At 38.0% G+C, this 18,040-nt stretch overlaps 1 protein-coding gene across 9 annotated transcripts in view; it reads left to right on the top strand.

Annotated features, from left to right (window-relative positions):
- ANK2 (ankyrin 2) overlaps positions 1-18,040 on the top strand; it is a 539,079-nt gene that overhangs the window by 374,640 nt on the left and 146,399 nt on the right. For all 9 annotated transcript variants that reach the window (XM_080915859.1, XM_080915857.1, XM_080915858.1 and 6 more), the window contains 2 exons: positions 11,511-11,609; positions 13,935-14,033. In XM_080915859.1, the coding sequence (XP_080771985.1) occupies positions 11,511-11,609; positions 13,935-14,033 (198 nt within the window). The remainder of the gene's footprint in view (positions 1-11,510; positions 11,610-13,934; positions 14,034-18,040) is intronic.

The following is an 18,040-nucleotide window of genomic DNA, read 5'->3' as shown; positions in this document are numbered from 1 at the left end:
TTATGGTTCATTCCAGATATAGTCAAATTGACAACCAGAAATAGCCACCACACTTACAGAAGCTTTGCAATTTCACGAGGTCCAATTTGTCAGTTCTTGCTCTTAGAGCATAAGCCATTGGTATTCTGTTCAGGAAATCTTCCCCTGTGCCTATGTGTTCTAAGCTCTTCCCCACTTTCTGTTCTATTGGTTTCAGTGTACCTGGAAAACCCAGGTTTTCAACTCTCTTTTAAAAATAACTGCCTTATTCATCAGGAAAATGCAAATAAAAACAACCCTAAGATTCCATCTCTCACCAGTCAGAATGGCTAAGATCGAAAACTCAGATGACAGCCAATCTTGGTGAGGATGCAGAGAAAGTGGAACACTCCTTCACTGTTGGTGGGGTTGTAAGATGGTACAACCACTCTGGAAATCAGTCTGGAGGTTCCTTAGAAAATTGGACATAGTACTACCTGAAGACCCAGTAATCCCACTTCTGGGCATATACCCCAAAGATGCCCCAACATGCAATAGGGACGCATGCTACACCATGTTCCTAGCAGCCTTATTTATAATAGCCAGAAGCTGGAAAGAACCCAGATGTCCTTCAGTAGATGAATGAATACAAAATTGTGGTATATTTACACAGTGGAGTACTACTTAGCTATTAGAAACAATGACTTTATGAAATTCCTAGGAAAATGAATGTATCTAGAGAATATCATCCTGAGTGAGATAACCCAGTCACAAAAGAATAGACATAATATGCAGTCAATGGTAATTAGATGCTAGCCCCAGAAAGATCTGGATACCCAAAAAACAACTCACAGACCATATAATAGAAAAAAGAAAGTCCCAAAAGTGGAAGCCTCAGCCCTTCTTAGGAAAAGAAAAACAATAAGTGTATAGCACCCTCTCACAGTGGGGTACACCTAGACCTTAAATCATTAATAACTCAAGAGCTAAGAAGATAGCCTTGTGGCAATTTTTGGTATCTAAAAATCATTATGTTTAATCTATACACACCAAGAAAACTTTGACTATTCCCATGTTACGTTTTGTTTTACATGTTCTTTATGCTTCTTGTAACTAGTAAGATTTCAGTGCCTGCTATTAAACCTTTAAAAAATCAAGTACTGACAAAAATATACTCATATAGTTTTATGCCAAAATGCTTTTAAAAATCTGTACATGTATCTCTGTTTTTACAAAATAAAGTTGTAAGAAAAAACTCACTATGCATGATATTTTAAAGCAGTTAGTGACACATATGTAAGACCTTGTCCAATGGATTATTTCTGTAAAAATGCACAGTGTAACACTTAGAAAAAAAGAATGAGAGGCTAAATATTAGCAGGTGAGGAAGGAGCAATTGCAGGTAATGTGCATGAGTTATGAAGGATTACACAGAGCTAACTGGATCAGTTACATCTCTGACTTTTATTTTTGGTGGAGGACAAGTGGATAAAATATATTCAAGAGTAAAACCATAAAATTGAAGTGGAGCTCCCCAGCTTTGTTCGGTTCTGATGGCTTATTCTATTGTGTAGAAGTGTGTTGAGATGTATGGACTAATTCTGGTTAGATTTGGTGTGCAATCTTCTTACTTATTTTCATGTTCTTTTAAATAATAAAGTTTATAAAATTAATGAACAGTGAAGAAGGATTGTATCATGAATTGCCACCTGACCTTTGAGATAACACTTACTGTATGATGCAATAATTACTGTAAGAAAGCAAGAGATCAGCCGCAACACCTCCTCTCTTCACGTTAAGTGTAAACAGATAAGTTGAGTGTTCACTTAGTACCACAGAGTTCTCTAATTCTATTTAATATTCTTTTTTATCACTTTGGCTAATTTGAGTCTTGTAACTCTAAAACGCTTAAGAAATAATTTTCAGTCTGAGCTATTTCTCCTTAATTAGAATTGCAAACAAGGACCTTAAGAAGCTGTGCTCAAGAGAGCAAAATAGGATTATAGCCTGAGTTTGGTTTCTCCCCCCAAATCACTGGTTAGTTCATCTTTTATACATTTTATTTCAAGATTAGGCAAGTTAATACAATTGTGTGCTTAACATGGGGCTTGGACAATATAGTAAGCTTTAGCTATTATTTAAATAGTGTGTTTCCTTTAAAATGAATTTCAGTAAACCATGACAATTACAAGTAGACAAGATAGTTTTTTTTCCTTCGAGGCTTATGTGAATATTTTACTTTAGTGAATAATAAAGTAGTAGTTTAAAAATCTACCCATAAAAAAAAGTTAACTGCCAGTGTAAGACTGTGTGGAAATAGCGCAGAAGTGAAGGGAGTTCAGATTTTCAGTGTCACATGTCAGGTCTTTGAATTATTGAGTAGGTGGCTACTCACATAACTGGGGTTTTTCATCCGCTTCTCCCACAGTTCCATTGGAATTCAAACTACTTAAAAAAATGAATGACTTTGTATACATTAATAGGTTTGTTAGTAAACATATTCTTGAACAAGACATGCTGACATGCCCAGCTCAACTATTCTGTATGGGAACTAGCACTCTAGCTGAGAGAACTCAGCACAGGCAAGGCACCACTCCAGTAGTTGGAGGGATGAAAACCAAGTTACCATCCTTAAAGCGACTCTTTCTTGGACTCATATATTTTACTTGCTTCTCTTTAAACATTTACATTTTACTGTAGTTGAAGAATTTACATACAGTAGTTTTGTGTTTCTGATATGTGTAAAAGCCAGGGTCATGTCCTTGTAGGATTTACAAAGCAGATTATACAGATCTATGAACATGAAATTATTGACATGTCTATGTAGTTGCTAGTTGATATGTTTTAGTTTTCCAGCACAGTTATAGGCTCCCTGGGTTAGAAGCCATGCCATATTACCTTCTTGCTTAGAAGCCCCTTCAAACAACTATTAAGCAGTAGGTAGCAGTTTGCTTGCTATTGGGTGTTCATTGTACCCCATTCACTATTTCTCTTTCTAACTTCATGACCTATTTGCCAATTGACCTCTTTTCTATGCTCTTATGAAACTTCAAGAAGAATAGGTAGTAAGAAAATGTTTTACAGAACTATGGAGTGTTAGTCACATTCTGACATTTGGAAAGGACAGATCCGTGAAGATAGGATATGGATATAATTTACACTGTCGTGTTATCGCTTGTTAGAAACACAGAGGAACCTTAAAGGAGCTGTGGGCACATGGCTTTTTCAGAGAAGCAGAATGTGCTTATTGTTTAACTACTTGGTATAGGTATATTTAGGCATCTTAAATGGCATATAGAAATAAGCCTTATTCTAAATCCGTAGTGCAAATGTGACAGCTCTCTTGGTGACCAAAGGGCCACAGAACCCGATGACTTTATACAAAAGCCTTGGTGAATATTTGTTGACTGTTTAAAAAACTTGGTTTGTTTTATTGTATCGACATTGATGTACACGGAACGGTTTGTCAAAGATTCATGCTTAGAGCACTCCTAGTTGTGCCTGCTCAATATCATTGGCAGATGCTCAAACTATTGCTAGAAACAAATCTGTATTTGATGCAGCGAAGCTGACAGGTAAACACATAACTGCTGAAGGGAATCTACACCTCAAGGTGCTATGTTCAAGATGTATGGCGCATCTCCCCTTGTAAGTGTAAATTCAATATGAGGCTCACCCATATCCACATTGCCACTGAATCTACACAACTGATCAGACGACCAGCAGTCTCTCTCTCTCTCTCTCTCTCTCTCTCTCTCTCTCTCTCTCTCTCTCTCTCTCTCTCTCTCTCTCTCTCTCTCTGTTCTTGGAGTTCTTCTCACTCATATTAAGATCATTATACTTCTTTCCAGCACCAGGAGACTTAGACTCTTGTCTGGGGGACTGGGCCATCTGGAATTAAGAATGAACTATTATTGCCCTTTGGGGGGTTATCTCTCAACACTTTTGTGTGTTTAGAATAATTTTTTGTGCATTTAGAATACCACTCATTAGTTTTTAGATAAAAATCCTGTATAATAAAGTATATAGCAGCTGAAGAAATGGTCAGTGGTTGAGAACACTTACGTTTATTTTCCAGTATCAATGCCAGGCAGCTGTATAACCCCAGTTTCAGACTATCTCAACTCTGATCTCTGCCCTCTTATGGTCTCTGGGGCCACACATGGTGCACACACATAGTCAGACATACAAATTTACATATAAAATTTTAAAAATATTTAAAATAGAGTGTATAAAACAAGGACTTCTTGAATGTAAGTGTTGATAAAAGTCATTTTTATATTCCATTACCAAAACTAATTATTCCAGGCTTCAGACTATTATTAAATGACATCAGAGGGCACTGAAATGTGCAGACAACACATTAAGAAAGAAAAATAAAGCAACTTCCTCTTGGAATTAGTTTAAACTAGAGAGAGCCCATGTTTGAATTCTTTGCTCTCTACCTTTTCTTTTTTCTCTCTGCAGTTGTATTTACTGGCATTTCTGTTGTGTTTCTCTGATCAGTCTGTCTCTGTTCCCTGATTTATAAGTCTAAAATCTACCATGCCTGTCTCCAAAAAAAGGCTTTGTTCTGTATTTATTGAAAAGCACAGAAAACTTGTTGTGAGAAAGGGAGGTGGGGCTCTTTACAGAAGTCGTTAACAGGGCTTTACAAGGGAAACAGTAATTTTGCTGACCTGAGCTGACCCTGAATGAATCTCAGCACTGAGAACAGAAATTCCACATGTCTTTAGCAAATGATTACCACACCACCACCACCATTACCATCACCACACCACACACACACACACACACACACACACACACACACACACACACACACTACACTGTGTCCGAGGCATGGAAGAGTACATAATCTGAATTAAAGCTATGCTGGTGTTGTAAAAGCTGCTTGCATGGGAACTCCAAGGCATAGTAATGGTAGTCACATTATTCCCTTAAAAGCCAGTTAAATGTAAACAGGTTGATTATAGCAGGCTAAAATATAGTCTTAACTAATATCAACACTTGTTATTAACTTGGCAGCAAAGTTGAGCTTTTGGAAGGTCAAGAGATATTGTCATAAGAATGTATCCCTGCAATAATATCACAATATTATTCTCATAAGGCAAAGGGGATATGGGCACGAATATTTGACTTTATGTACCATCTGCCCAGCTGTTGCATTCCTTAGATTTTCTGACGAAGTTGCACTACAATATCCAGTGAAGACCATGATGGAGCTTTGAGGATGAAGGAAGCCATGTCTGTCCAGCATGGAACAACAGGCAGCTCTAGAGACCCGAATTTCTGCATCCTTCCCTTACCAAAGCAATGGATGTGAAGCATGCAATTGGTGGTCTTTCATTTTTATGCTTTTCATCCTCTTGTTCAAAAGGGCATCTCTTATGTTTCCATTGTCATTGTTTACAAACGTTACAGCAGACATTACAGTCAGAGGGCTGAGAGGGCCAGCGAGTGGTCCTAAGCCACAATGGTGATATCTATTCTCACAGGGACAGATTTTCTTTTAAATCCACAATCATCTCACTACTCCTGGAATTAACTATAACCTTACAAAAGGAAAGAAATATAAGAAAAGAGAGAAAAAGAAAAAAAGCTTAATAATTACATTCAAATGAAAAACACTGTCCTTTTAAACACAGAGACAGAAAGACTTCTAGCCACGCCCCCAACCCTAATTTTATGAACTCAGTGACAGCTGGGACTGTCAATCATTATTTGAAATTCTTTTTTTTTAAAACCATGTACTCATCTATTTTCTTTCATATTTGCTGCAATTTATTACAGGTAGCCCCTCACACAGACACATTCTGGTATCAGATCATTGTTCAGCCCGCTATTTTCAAGTTTAAATAGTTCTTAGATTTTATTTTTAATTCTTGATATTAAATTTAAATTTTTTGACCACCACTTGTTAGCCTTTTGAGGTATTAGTTCCGGCTAGAAGGAACTGTTATACCAATGAAGTATAATTAATACCTGCCAATCAACTCTAGGAAGCAGGGCTTATGACAAAACGGTTGGGAACACAGTTAGCACAGTGCTGTGCTGAGATGAAAAAGGACCACAGATGTCCTCAAAAAACCATTGGCATGTTTACAGCATGTGTATACACATGTTCACGGGTATTCTGATTATGCCGTCATTAAAAATGAAACTCCACAGAACAAAGTAAGTAGCAAGAGATAGACAATGGAGTTCTTTGATTCAGAAAAGACAAACATTGAACTATTATTCTTTTTCAAAATGAAAGGACAATAAAAGGAAGGAGAAGACCCTCATGTGTTCTCATTTCAGAACACAGCAATAGATAACAGAGAGAATGGATTACACACACAAAGCCATGAAGGCTGCTTGGTTGGTCATCCCGTATCCACCTATGTAAACACCAAATGTGTAGTGAGTGATACCCCATAATGCAGGGAATAGTTACAACATGTTCCAGATGCTGATATCTGGGGAATGGATGTTTTATGTCTCAGATAAATAAATTGTTCCAGAAAGTTCTTTGTTTCAGCCCAACTCAATACACGTATGTTGAATGTTCTAGTGAGTACAAAAACTAATGTTTTATGTTTTGATATGGGAAGAACAGTTAGTCTTTAAAAATATGTGAAAGAATTCCTGTTGTGAAAATTCTGCAACCTGCCTTGTGTTTCCACCCAAATATGAGGGATGCCTGCTCTCCATAATTGTCTCCTTCCTGGTCCCTGAGCACCGAAACATATTTATCAAAGCTGAAATGTCCTGTGAAATGTGGCCTCTGTTGCCAGGTGCCAGTGTCACTAAGGATCCCGTAGGAAGTGCCCCTGCTGGGGTCTTCAAGAGAAGTACCCACAGAACCTACCAGAATGGTTAAGCAGTGAATGTAGTCTCGGGAAGTGAACTGAGCTGTACAGTAACACGGAATTGTCTATCACTGTGAACTCTTATAATAACTTCAGTGCTACTTCATAAAAGAGCTTACAGTCAATTAATACTAAGATGCCATTTATTGTGTTGATTAACTAATTGTGTGTGTGTGTGTCTGTCTGTCTGTCTGTCTGTCTCTCTCTCTCTCTCTCTCTCTCTCTCTCTCTCTCTCTCTGTGTGTGTGTGTGTGTGTGTGTGTGTGTATAAGCATAAGCATGCCACAGCAGACCTGAGGAGGTCAGAGCTCAGTTTTCAGGACTCTCTTCTTCTACCATGTGAAACCAAGGGATTAAACTCAGGTGTGAGGCTTGGTGGCAATCAATGTAAGTCACTGAGCGCCATCCATATGCTAAGTTCCTACTTCTGACAGAATGTATCGAACATATTGTTTCTGCTTAATTCTGTTTTTAATTAAAAGTTCCAAAGCCAAGGCATCAGTGTAAGGGCTTCTCAGCATCTACCTGCTATAGTTAAAAACTTTAAGAATGTGCAGTGGGAAATCCTCCCCCATCTTATCCCAACTAACAGCGCCATTTTAAAAGGCTTAAATTTGTTTGAACTTGTCATAAAGACGGGCACTTGGTTATTTTTCCAAATAATTTCCAAAAATTTTCCAAATTTTTCCAGAAAACATTTTAAAAGTTAAAGTATTTAAATAGAAAATTCTAGTGACATAAAAGTGATCACCAAAAAAATCTTGTGTCACTGTGCACACAGTGTGGAGGTCACAGTTCTACATCAGGAGTCTTATTTAAATGATGGCCACCTTACTTTGTGAGATAGGGTCTATCACTGAACCCCACTGAATTCACTTAACCTATTAACCCCAGAGAATGTCCAGTGCAGTGTCTCCTAGCTGCAGGGTTACAGGTACACTCAGCTTCTGACACAGATGCTAAGGGGACGAATGCAAATTCTCATACACACATGGCCAGTTCTCTAGTCTGAAGATCCTGTTTTTAAGTCAGAAGAGATAGACTTTTATGAGAGCAAACAGTGAAGTGCTGCCTTTCTCTGGTCTTGGAAGGACGTTTGCAGATTAGGTCATTACAGAAAGTTACAAAGATATTTGTCAGTCAATAACCAACCATTGGCTTCAAGTAAGAGGCTTACTGAATTATATGGCCTCATGTTTCAGAGAAGAGATGGATTTGGCAGAGCAAGTACATCTGGAAAAAATGTCTTCAAACTCAAATCTCTAAATCTCTAATCCTGTTTAGATAAAACCCTGGTGTTAAAAAAAATCTTATCATTACAATGTCTGTTAAACTTTTATTTAAAGTAATAACATTAAGTAAGTCATCATGAATCATTATTCATAGCAATGCATATTTTCTTCTATTTAGGTCATTTATTTTATTTTAATTGGCACATTATAATTGCATATATTTATGGGACGCAGGATGAAGTTTCAACATGTGTTCAGTTGGGTTACTGATTAATGAAGTTGATTACCTTATCTGTCACCTCAACAATGATTATTTCTTCTGAGGAGTATGTTCACAATCCTTTCTTCTGCAAACTTATAAATTATTTCTTCTTTCTCTCTCTAATTGCCACGTTGCACCGGTTGGCCAGTGTCTTCCCATCCGGCCCTCTTCTCTACCCACCCCCCAGCTCCGGGAACCAGTGTTCTGCTCACATTGTGTGTGAAGTCAGTGAGAGGGACGTGTGTGCCCAGCTTGTTTCCATTAATAGAATGCTCTGCAGCTTTGCTCATGTCACAAATTTCAATTACACTTGTACAATTGAACAATATTTTATTGTGTAATTTTTAAAATCCATTCTTCCACTATGACCACCTGAGAGACTTTTGCTTCTTAGCTACTGTGAGTGATGTTGTTCTGAACAGGGGTGCAGGGACCTTCCTAGCATACTGATTGCATTTCCTTTGGCATTCCCAGTAGTGAGACAGTTGGGTTATACAATATCTCTCTTTTTAAGCTTTTTAAAGACTCTATACCATTTTCTACACTGGCTGGACTAATTTTCTTCTCTCACAATAATGAGAATAAAGGTTCCTTTTCTTCTGCACATCATATTTACCAACACTGGACATTTTTGTCTTCTCACTAGGGGCCATTGGTTATTCTAATAGGGATGCTTTAATATCTTATGGTTTTGATTTACATTTCTCTAATAATTAGTGATATTTTTACATACCAGTTTCCCATTGTATTTTTTTTTTTTAAGAAATGTCTATTCATATGGCTTGTTCGTGTCTAGCATCATTGTGAGAAGAGGCCTTTGGTCCAGTGAGGGCACAGTTTCCCAATTTAGGGGAATGCCAAGGCACTGAAGAGAAAAGGGTGATTGGGAGGGGGTGCACCTTCCTGGAGACATGTGGAGGGGGGAGGGGGTCGGAGCGGGAGGCAGAAGAGGATAATATTTGAAACATAAATACAGAGTATATCTAATTAAAAAAGAAAAAGAAACAAAAGATGGCTTGCTCATTTTTGTTGTTCTCTCTCGCACTCAATCCCTCCCTTCCCTCTTTCTCCCTCCCCCATCTCCTGCTTCTTTCTTTCCTTCTTTCTTTCCTTCTCTCTTTCTTCCTTTCCTTCCTTCTTTCTTCCTTTCCTTCTTTCTTTCTTCCTTCCTTCTTTCCTTCCTCCCTCCCTCCCTCTCTCCCTCCCTCCCTCCCTCCCTCCCTCCCTCCCTCTCTCTCTCTCTCTCTCTCTCTCTCTCTCTCTCTCTCTTTCTTTCTGTCTTTCTGCCTGCTTGCTTGTCTTATTGAGTATTTGGAATTCCTTGTGCATTTGCAGATAAGCCCTGACAACTGTGGCTTGCAAACATTTCCTCTCATTATCTTGCTCTTTTCCCCTTGTTGGTTGTTTTTTTTGTTGTGTGGAAGCTTTTCTGTGACCTAATTACACTCTTCTATTTTTTATTGTATTGCCTATGCTTTTAAGATTAATCCTAAAAATTTCTGTATAGGCCAATGTCATGAAGCATCTCCCCACACTTTTCCTAATGGGTTTATAGTTTCAGGTTTGGATTGTTTTTTGTAACTGGTGAGGTTGTGAGACTTGCTCATACCTTTGTAGATTATTCAAACAAAGGATCATTGTTCCATTTCTTGAAAAGGTTATCTTTTCCTAAATGCATGTTCTTGATATACTTGTCAAAAATTAATCAAGCATAGTACATTGATTCATTCCTGGGCAGTCAATTCAGTCCTGTAATTCCACATGTCCTTCTGTGTCTGTGCTAGGCCACTTGGGTTGCTCTATCTTAGGTGTATATTTTGAGGTTAGTTGTGACTATTTGGGGTCTTTTGTGATTTCTTTAAGTTTAGGAGAAGATTTGTATAAGTGTGTTTCTCTCTGTGAAGAGTGCCATTGCTACTTTAACAGATACCACGTTGAATTTATAAGTCACATTTAGATAGGGATAACAATTTTTTTCGGTGCAGTGGTGCATAGATTTTAGGGATTTAGGTAGGTAGAAATTGGATTTGACAGTATTAGAGATTCTAAGATAAATTTATTTTTTTTTAAAGAAAAGGCTCTTGGGACCTAAATTTATTTGAAGTATAATAACATCATTGCAGAGTTGTATAACCTTAAACATGATCTTGGCTTTTATTCACATTGCAAAAGAAATTTTTTAATCATTTATTTAAAAATAAGATTTATTTTAAAACTGTATATTTGATATTGGACAGACTTTTGACTTTAGCCAGCACAGTAAATAATTCAGAATTACTGTTTTGATTTTCTCATTAGAAACTACTTATATGCTTTGTGTATGTGTGTGTGTGTGTGTGTGTGTGTGTATGTGTGTGTGTGTGTGTATGCTTTGTGTATGTGTGCATATGTCTATATGTGTGTGAATGTATCTTGGACATGCCTGCGCATATGCAGAGGCCAAAGAAGAACATCCAGTGTTTTTCTGAACCACTGTGCCTTATTCCTTTGAGACAGTTTGTCACTGGAGCTGGGTTACTCACCAGCAAACCCAGGCATCCCCTTGGTATGTCCCCAGTGAGCACCGAATTCCAGATGGTGTATAGCAATGCCTACCTATTTAAATAAAATGTTTAAATTATTAGTTAGGCATGTGGGTCTTTTGGCTGTATGCATATTTGTGCACTATATGTATGACTGGTGCCTATGGAGGCCAGAAAAGGACGTGGGAATCCTGGACCTGCAGTAACCAACAGTAGTTAGCGGACTTGTGTGTGCTGGGAGTTGAACCTACGCCCTTTGAAAGAGCAGCCAGTGTTTTTAACCACTGAACCATATCTCCAGCCCTGACACCCAGCTTGTTGTATGGGCTCTGGAAGTGCTGGGGCCTATACTTAGATCCTTAGATCTAAACATGAAGGGCTCCTTCCAGTCCCATGTTTCTATACTTTTTGATTGAAGAGGTACAAGGTTGATAAAATGAAGTTCTCCAAACCTTGTTTGTAGTATGCAATTATCATGGTGCCTCTAACTCTGGAGATTCACCTTTCTCAACTGAAATAGCCTCCAGCAAACACAAAAAAAAAATAAGTAAACGAAATAAGAAAGGTAAGAAAACCGGAGACAAGACATGACTGTCTCTGCTGTGGGTTGTGTTTGAGTATGGTTAGCACACTGTCCTCTTGTAAGTTCTCTGATCCTGAACCCGACTTCTTCTTCCCTCAGAATGGACTCAATGCTCTCCATCTGGCAGCCAAGGAAGGCCACGTGGGCCTCGTGCAGGAGCTGCTGGGAAGAGGATCCTCCGTGGATTCTGCCACCAAGGTACTGTTCATGTTTCTTAACAACGAGAGGAGAGGGATTTTTTTTGTTCGTTTTGTTCCATTTTCTAAAACTTATAGTAATTTGTTTAGTTTTTGAAGAGGTTTAAAGCTTTTTCGAGTTACTCGGAAGTCTGCTAGATCACGGACCACTCAGGAATCAAGCTAGAACCTCTCCTTACTCTGCAGCACGGCCATCTTCAGGACTTAGATGTGAGACTCCAGACGTCCGGAAGTCCAGATCTACTGTCATTTTTCCTTTGCTTCACAAAGAAGCCCAGATCAATACGATCCTCTGCAGACACTTGCACACATTTGCTCACACTCAGTTGATTTAAGGACGCACAAATGGACAAATGAGCAAATATACAAACAGCAGTGTTAAACCAACTCAGCTGAAATGGTGTCTTTTCAGTGGAAACAGTCAATCTTCTTTATGCTGCGGTTAAATTGATGTGTCTTTCTTTGGATTCATTCTGTTTGCTATGAGTATACCAAATCCTTTTTTGCTGTACTGAGAGAGTACTTTTGGGTCATGGATTTAATTGCTAGAATTATTAAACTATTGATTGTAATGTAGTTCTCAGTATTTCCCTCCCTGGAGTTGTGAATATTAGCATACACATTCATTAAGCCCATCATGTTTTGGTTGCTTCAATGATGTTGGCTAATGCTTTTATTTTCCTTCTAAATTCTACTGATTTGTTTTTCAACCCCCCTCACTATCTTCTATTTCCCTGCCCCACCTCCTGTTGGTTGGGAAAGGAACCCCTGGGATCAAAGGCAGGGGCTTGCACATGCCAGGTGGATGTGCTGTACGGATTCTGCAGTTCTTGTCTGCCTGAAATAAGGATCTCAATTGTGAATCCTAGGGGATCTGGGACCCCAGGTGTCTTTTACTGCTGGGATTTCAGATGTGTTCCACCATGCCCGGTTTGGATTAACTTTTAATCCTAGATTAGACTTGTAGAATTTTGAAGAGAAAAAAATCTCCTAAAAGAAGAAGGAGAAGGGGTCCCACAAATACTCACTGGACTGTGGCTCTACCGTCAGCTGCTAGAAGAAAGACAAGGAGAATAAACTTTATTGTTTGGAATCTGTGTTTTAATTTTTTTATTTTTCTTAATCACATTTTTATTTATTTATTTATTTTTTAATCAATGTTGACTTGTATCATAAATTCTGTTGTAGCAAGTGGAAGAAATCATAAGTAATTTCATGGTTGTTCCAGAATTTACTTTCTAATTTCTAAATTATTTTGAGCAAAACCACGTGTTCTTGTAGGTAGAAACGTAACTGTGAGTAAAGTTTCTCTGCCAGGTGGTTTTTTGAAAGATTTACTTTATAAATGTGTGTGTGTGTGTGTGTGTGTGTGTGTGTGTGTGTGTGCCTGTGTTCGCACACACTTGTGTATACATATGTGTGTAGGTGCTTGAGGAGGCCAGAACAGGATGTCCAGTGTCCTAGAACTGATGTTGTTGTAAGCCACCTAATGTAGGTGATGGGGTCTGTGTGCTCTTAACTACTGAGCCAGTCTCCAGTCTCCCTACATTTTTTTGCACAGTTAATAAGCAATGTTTCATTGAACATTTTAAATTGGTATTTTCTTACAATCTGATAGTTGGTGTTTTGTTTTGTTTTTTATTGGATATTTTCTTTATTTACATTTCAAATGTTCTCCCATCTCCCAGTCCCACTCCAAATCACCCCATCTCAACACCCCTCCCCCTACTTCTGTGAGGATACTCCCCCACCCATCCGCCTACTCCCTCCTGCCTCCCCACTCTGGCATTCCTCTACACTGGGGCATAGAGCCTTCACAGGACGAAGGGCCTTTCCCACCATTGATGCCCGTTAAGGCCATCCTCTGCTACATATGTGGCTGGAGCCATGGGTCCTTCTATGTGTATTTCTTGGTTGGTGTTTTAGTACCTGGGAGCTCTGGGGGGTCTGGTTGGTTGATATTGTTGTTCTTCCTGTGGGGTTGCAAACCCCTTCAGCTCCTTCAATTCTTTCTCTAACTCCTCCATTGAGGACCCTGTTCTCAGTCAGAACACTGTTATATGCACACATTTCCCAACATGGCACTAATATTACAAAAGAAAGTAAAGTGAGATGCTAGAAGAGATTCTCAACTTTTTATTTTTTTAAAAAACGGACAAAAAAAAAAAAAACACCCCACAAAACTTGGGCTTGGGAAAAATGAACGGTTTACCATGACAAAGTATAGATTTTAATAACGTAAAATATAAATAAACTTAAAGTGCTTGTACATTTTTATTCCTGTGTAGTTTCCAGACCTGTAACATTTTCTGTTCTGTTTTAACAGAAGGGAAACACTGCTCTTCACATTGCGTCACTGGCTGGACAAGCAGAAGTTGTCAAAGTTCTGGTTAAGGAAGGAGCAAATATCAACGCCCAGTCACAGGTATTCATTACATTCCGACTTTCTCTGCTGTAGATATCATACGGCTTTGCGGTATTGATGTAATGTTTTTGTTTTCTTTTGTTCTGCAAATTATTCTCTTACTTATTTTAACCAAAATATTCTCTAACATTATGAAGTTAAATTTCTTATTTCTAAACACTTGGCAAATGCTGGTCTATCATTGTTTTTGCGTACTTCAAAAACAAAGGGATCTATCTGATGACAGTGACCTCTGTGAAATGCAGCTCATGGAAGTTCCGTGCCAGCTCACGATGCTGGTTTTTCCTGCAATCTTTTTTTTTTTTTTTTAATAGTTAAAGTTTTCTTGTTTTGTAAATATTTTTTTGTTTTGTTTTGTTTTCTTTATTTCTTAGACTTCATACAGTCTGTGAGTTGTTTCTGGGGGAGTGCAAGCCTCTGGGGTTAGCATCCCACTATCAGTGACTGCATATTATGTCTGTTCTTTTGCGACTGGGATATCTCACTCAGGATGATATTCTCTAGATGCAGCCATTTTCTTAAGAATTTGGTTAAGTCATTGTTTCTGGTGGCTGAGTAATATTCCATTGTGTAAATGTACCACAATTTTTGTATCCATTCATCTTCTGAAGGACATCTGGGTTCCTTCCAGCTTCTGGCTATTATAAATAGAGCCGCTATGAACATTGTGGTGCATATATCTTTGTTGTGTATTAAAGTGTCTCTGGGGTATATGCCCAGAAGTGGAATAGCTGGGTCTTCAGGTAGTGCTATATCCAATTTTCTGAGGTATCGCCAGACAGATTTCCAGAGTGGTTGTATTAGCTTGCAACCCCACCAACAGTGGAGAAGTGTTCCTCTTTCTCCCCAGCCTCTCCAGCATCTGCTGTTATCTGAGTTTTGGATCTTGGCCAATCTGACTGGTGTGAGGTGGAATCTCAGGGTTGTTTTGATTTGCATTTCCCTGATGGCTAAGGATGTGGAGCACTTCCTCAGATGTTTCTCGGCCATTCGGTGTTCCTCAACTGAAAACGTTTTGTTTATCTCTGTACCCCATTTTTTTAATATTCCTGCAATCTTAAAACGTTATCCAAAATTCAGCACTGCACTGGGAAAGCCTGCTATGATGCAGGGCTCCGCACTTCGTTGTCTCATACACAACTTCACTAAAGTACTAAGGAAAAATGGCAGATGGCAACCCTACAGCTTATGATATACATAACCATAAAAGCAAATCCATGGTCCTATTGAAATTAAGGAAAAGAAATAATAACTAAGATATAACTCACTGTAAACCTGATTCTTTTTGGGGGAATGGAGGGTAGAAACTATGTGTGCATGGTACTTTTTCCCTGCCATTTTACCCTTGGTAGCTATGATGTCTGTGGGTAGGAATTGAACTATGTATCTCTTAAATAAAACCTGTTCTATTCAAATGTGAGAAGCTCTGTGGTTAATGCCATATTAAAACATAATGGCATATTAATGCCATATTGAACAAACAAACAAAATGAAGTATATTTCTATTTGGTCTGTTTGTTTCTATTTCTTTTTAGAGTGCTAACCACACACTATTGCTATATGAGATATTGGTAGCTCATTTTCATTCATTCTCTGGATCATCCCCTAGTTCGTCTTTGTGTAGCAATATCGACTCCATGACCTGTTCATTTCTCATCCTGTCTACAGAGATATAACTGCATGTATGATGCACATTACATACCAGCAAATGCTAAAGATAATTGCTGTACTCATATGAGTTAATGTTTTACTTTGATATCAGGAATTAGTATATCTATGACATATAGGTCATCCATTTTTGTTATAATGTTTCAATTAATCACCTTTATTTTTGTTTGAAACTCAAACTTTCAGCTAAATTTACATCAGTGGCTTACTAGGAATTGAAAACATACTTTAGTGTAAACCTTTAATAAAACTATTTGAGGATTGATACCACTATAAAAATTGTTATGTTCCACTAGGTACACCAGCATCTTAAAATGCTGAAACATTCGGAAACTTGTAATATTTTCTATTCTGTTTTAACAGAAGGGAAACACTGCCTTTCACATTGTACCACTGTCTGAACCAGCATCTTAGGCTTGAAAACACAGGATGCTACAAAATTGTTCTTCCCTAATAATACTTTTGGGTGTGAGCCAGAAGTGTCAGGTTAGTGGTAGAACAGTTGTCCAGTAAGCAGGCAGCTCTGGGCTCTTTCCAGAGTCCTACAACACAGACATTTTTGTATATAGTGAAATAACATTTTTTTCTCTATGGGAGGAGTTCTCAAACATTTACCTGCAGTGTAATTGCCTGAAGAGCTTGCTAAAATAGCCTTCTGGGTCTCCCTTGAGTTTCTGGATGCTCTGGAGTGGTTAGCTTTTAGATGTTGTGGGTGCTGCCAGTCTGGGAGCGATGCTTGCTTCAGAAGGCATGAGAGATGCCTGGAATGTTTTATACTACAGAGCATGTCTCAGTGAATTGTGAACATATAAAGCATGGAGCTGAAAGCAAATTATGTTCAAATGAGCACCAGGGCTTTTCTTAGGATGACAGGACATTAATCTGCTATGCTGAGATTTATGCCTATAAAAAGAACAAGGTTGTATTCCTCCAAATGATTCACTGAATCCAGTGATGTTATATAAGTTGACATATGGCAAATGTTGCCAAGTAAACACCTGTTAGAAGCTATGATATTGGTTATTATGTGGTGGTTTATATGCTTTGGGGATAACTCGAGGACAATTAGCTAAAGCCATCTTAACATTCCCGTGTTTCCACACTCTCTGGAGCTATTCCTTGTAGTCCTAATCTTATGAGCTTTTAACAGATCTCCAAAGAAGACTGATGTCATCATTATGAGATGAAAATAATCCTTATTCATGTAGCACATAGCTAACTCAATGTAGGATTCATTCACATGGCAGGGAATCTCTACAAAAAGCTTCAATTGAGTTTTTTGTTATATTGTGAGAAAATTTATGAGTGAAAAAATTAATCAGATTTTAGATTTCTTTTGTCCTAACTCATTTGCTGAGACTGATGGCATTATTGAAGTTAGATACCCATCGTTATCAGTTGACTCATATTTTATGACTTATTTTTAAAGAGACATTTAAACAAGCAAGTCTTAGCACATTTGAAAATGCCTGGACTTAAGGCCACAAATGCTGACATGAGTCTTTCCTCATTTTTTATTTCTTTCATTCCTATTTAACTCAGTGCACAAATTTATGCATCCAACCTTTGGTGTTAGTTGAAAGGTTTGGGACATACTCAGGGAAATAGAACAACCACTCCCTTTTAACAACCATAAGATGGATGTAGGAATCCCAGATTCACAGCACAAATTCTAAATTATATGCACAAATGTATCTATGTTGTATTTACTCATCTATCTATCTATCTGTCTGTCTGTCTATCTATCTACCTATCTACCTACCTACCTACCTACCTACCTACCTACCTACCTATCTATCTATCTATCTATCTATCTATCTATCTATCTATCTATCTATCTACCCATCCATACATCTATCTATCTATCTATCTATCTATCTATCTATCCATCCATCCATCCATCCATCCATCCATCCATCCATCCATCCATCCATCCATCCATCTATCTATCTATCTATCTATCTATCTATCTATCTATCTATCTAAAAGAAGGAATACAATAGAAAGTTAACAGGAACCATCATGTGACTTTACCCATCTGTTTTACATTAAGCATTGCTTAATACGTTTTAAACTCTGGTTAACTGTGGCCTGGAACATCTTGCTAACTCTTTTAATTAGGAAAAAAGAGTTCTTAGGCTACAAGTTCTTTCTTTTCTGAATTAGCATTTTGAATTTTTGTTTTGTTTTGTTTTTGTTTTTGCTTTTAACAAAACCCAGGAGTCTCCTTGTAAGTAAGGTATGTCCTCACGGCTTTCAGCAAGCTCAGATGAATCTAAACTTTCTACTTACTCACCCTTCACCAGTGGGGTGTCTTCATTCTAGTACTAGACTTTTAG

Source organism: Micromys minutus, assembly GCF_963924665.1.
Source record: "Micromys minutus genome assembly, chromosome: 4".
In the NCBI taxonomy this organism is placed as follows: domain Eukaryota; kingdom Metazoa; phylum Chordata; class Mammalia; order Rodentia; family Muridae; genus Micromys; species Micromys minutus.
The sequence above is the reverse complement of the archived record's forward strand: the minus strand, read 5'-3'. Positions and strand labels throughout refer to the sequence as shown.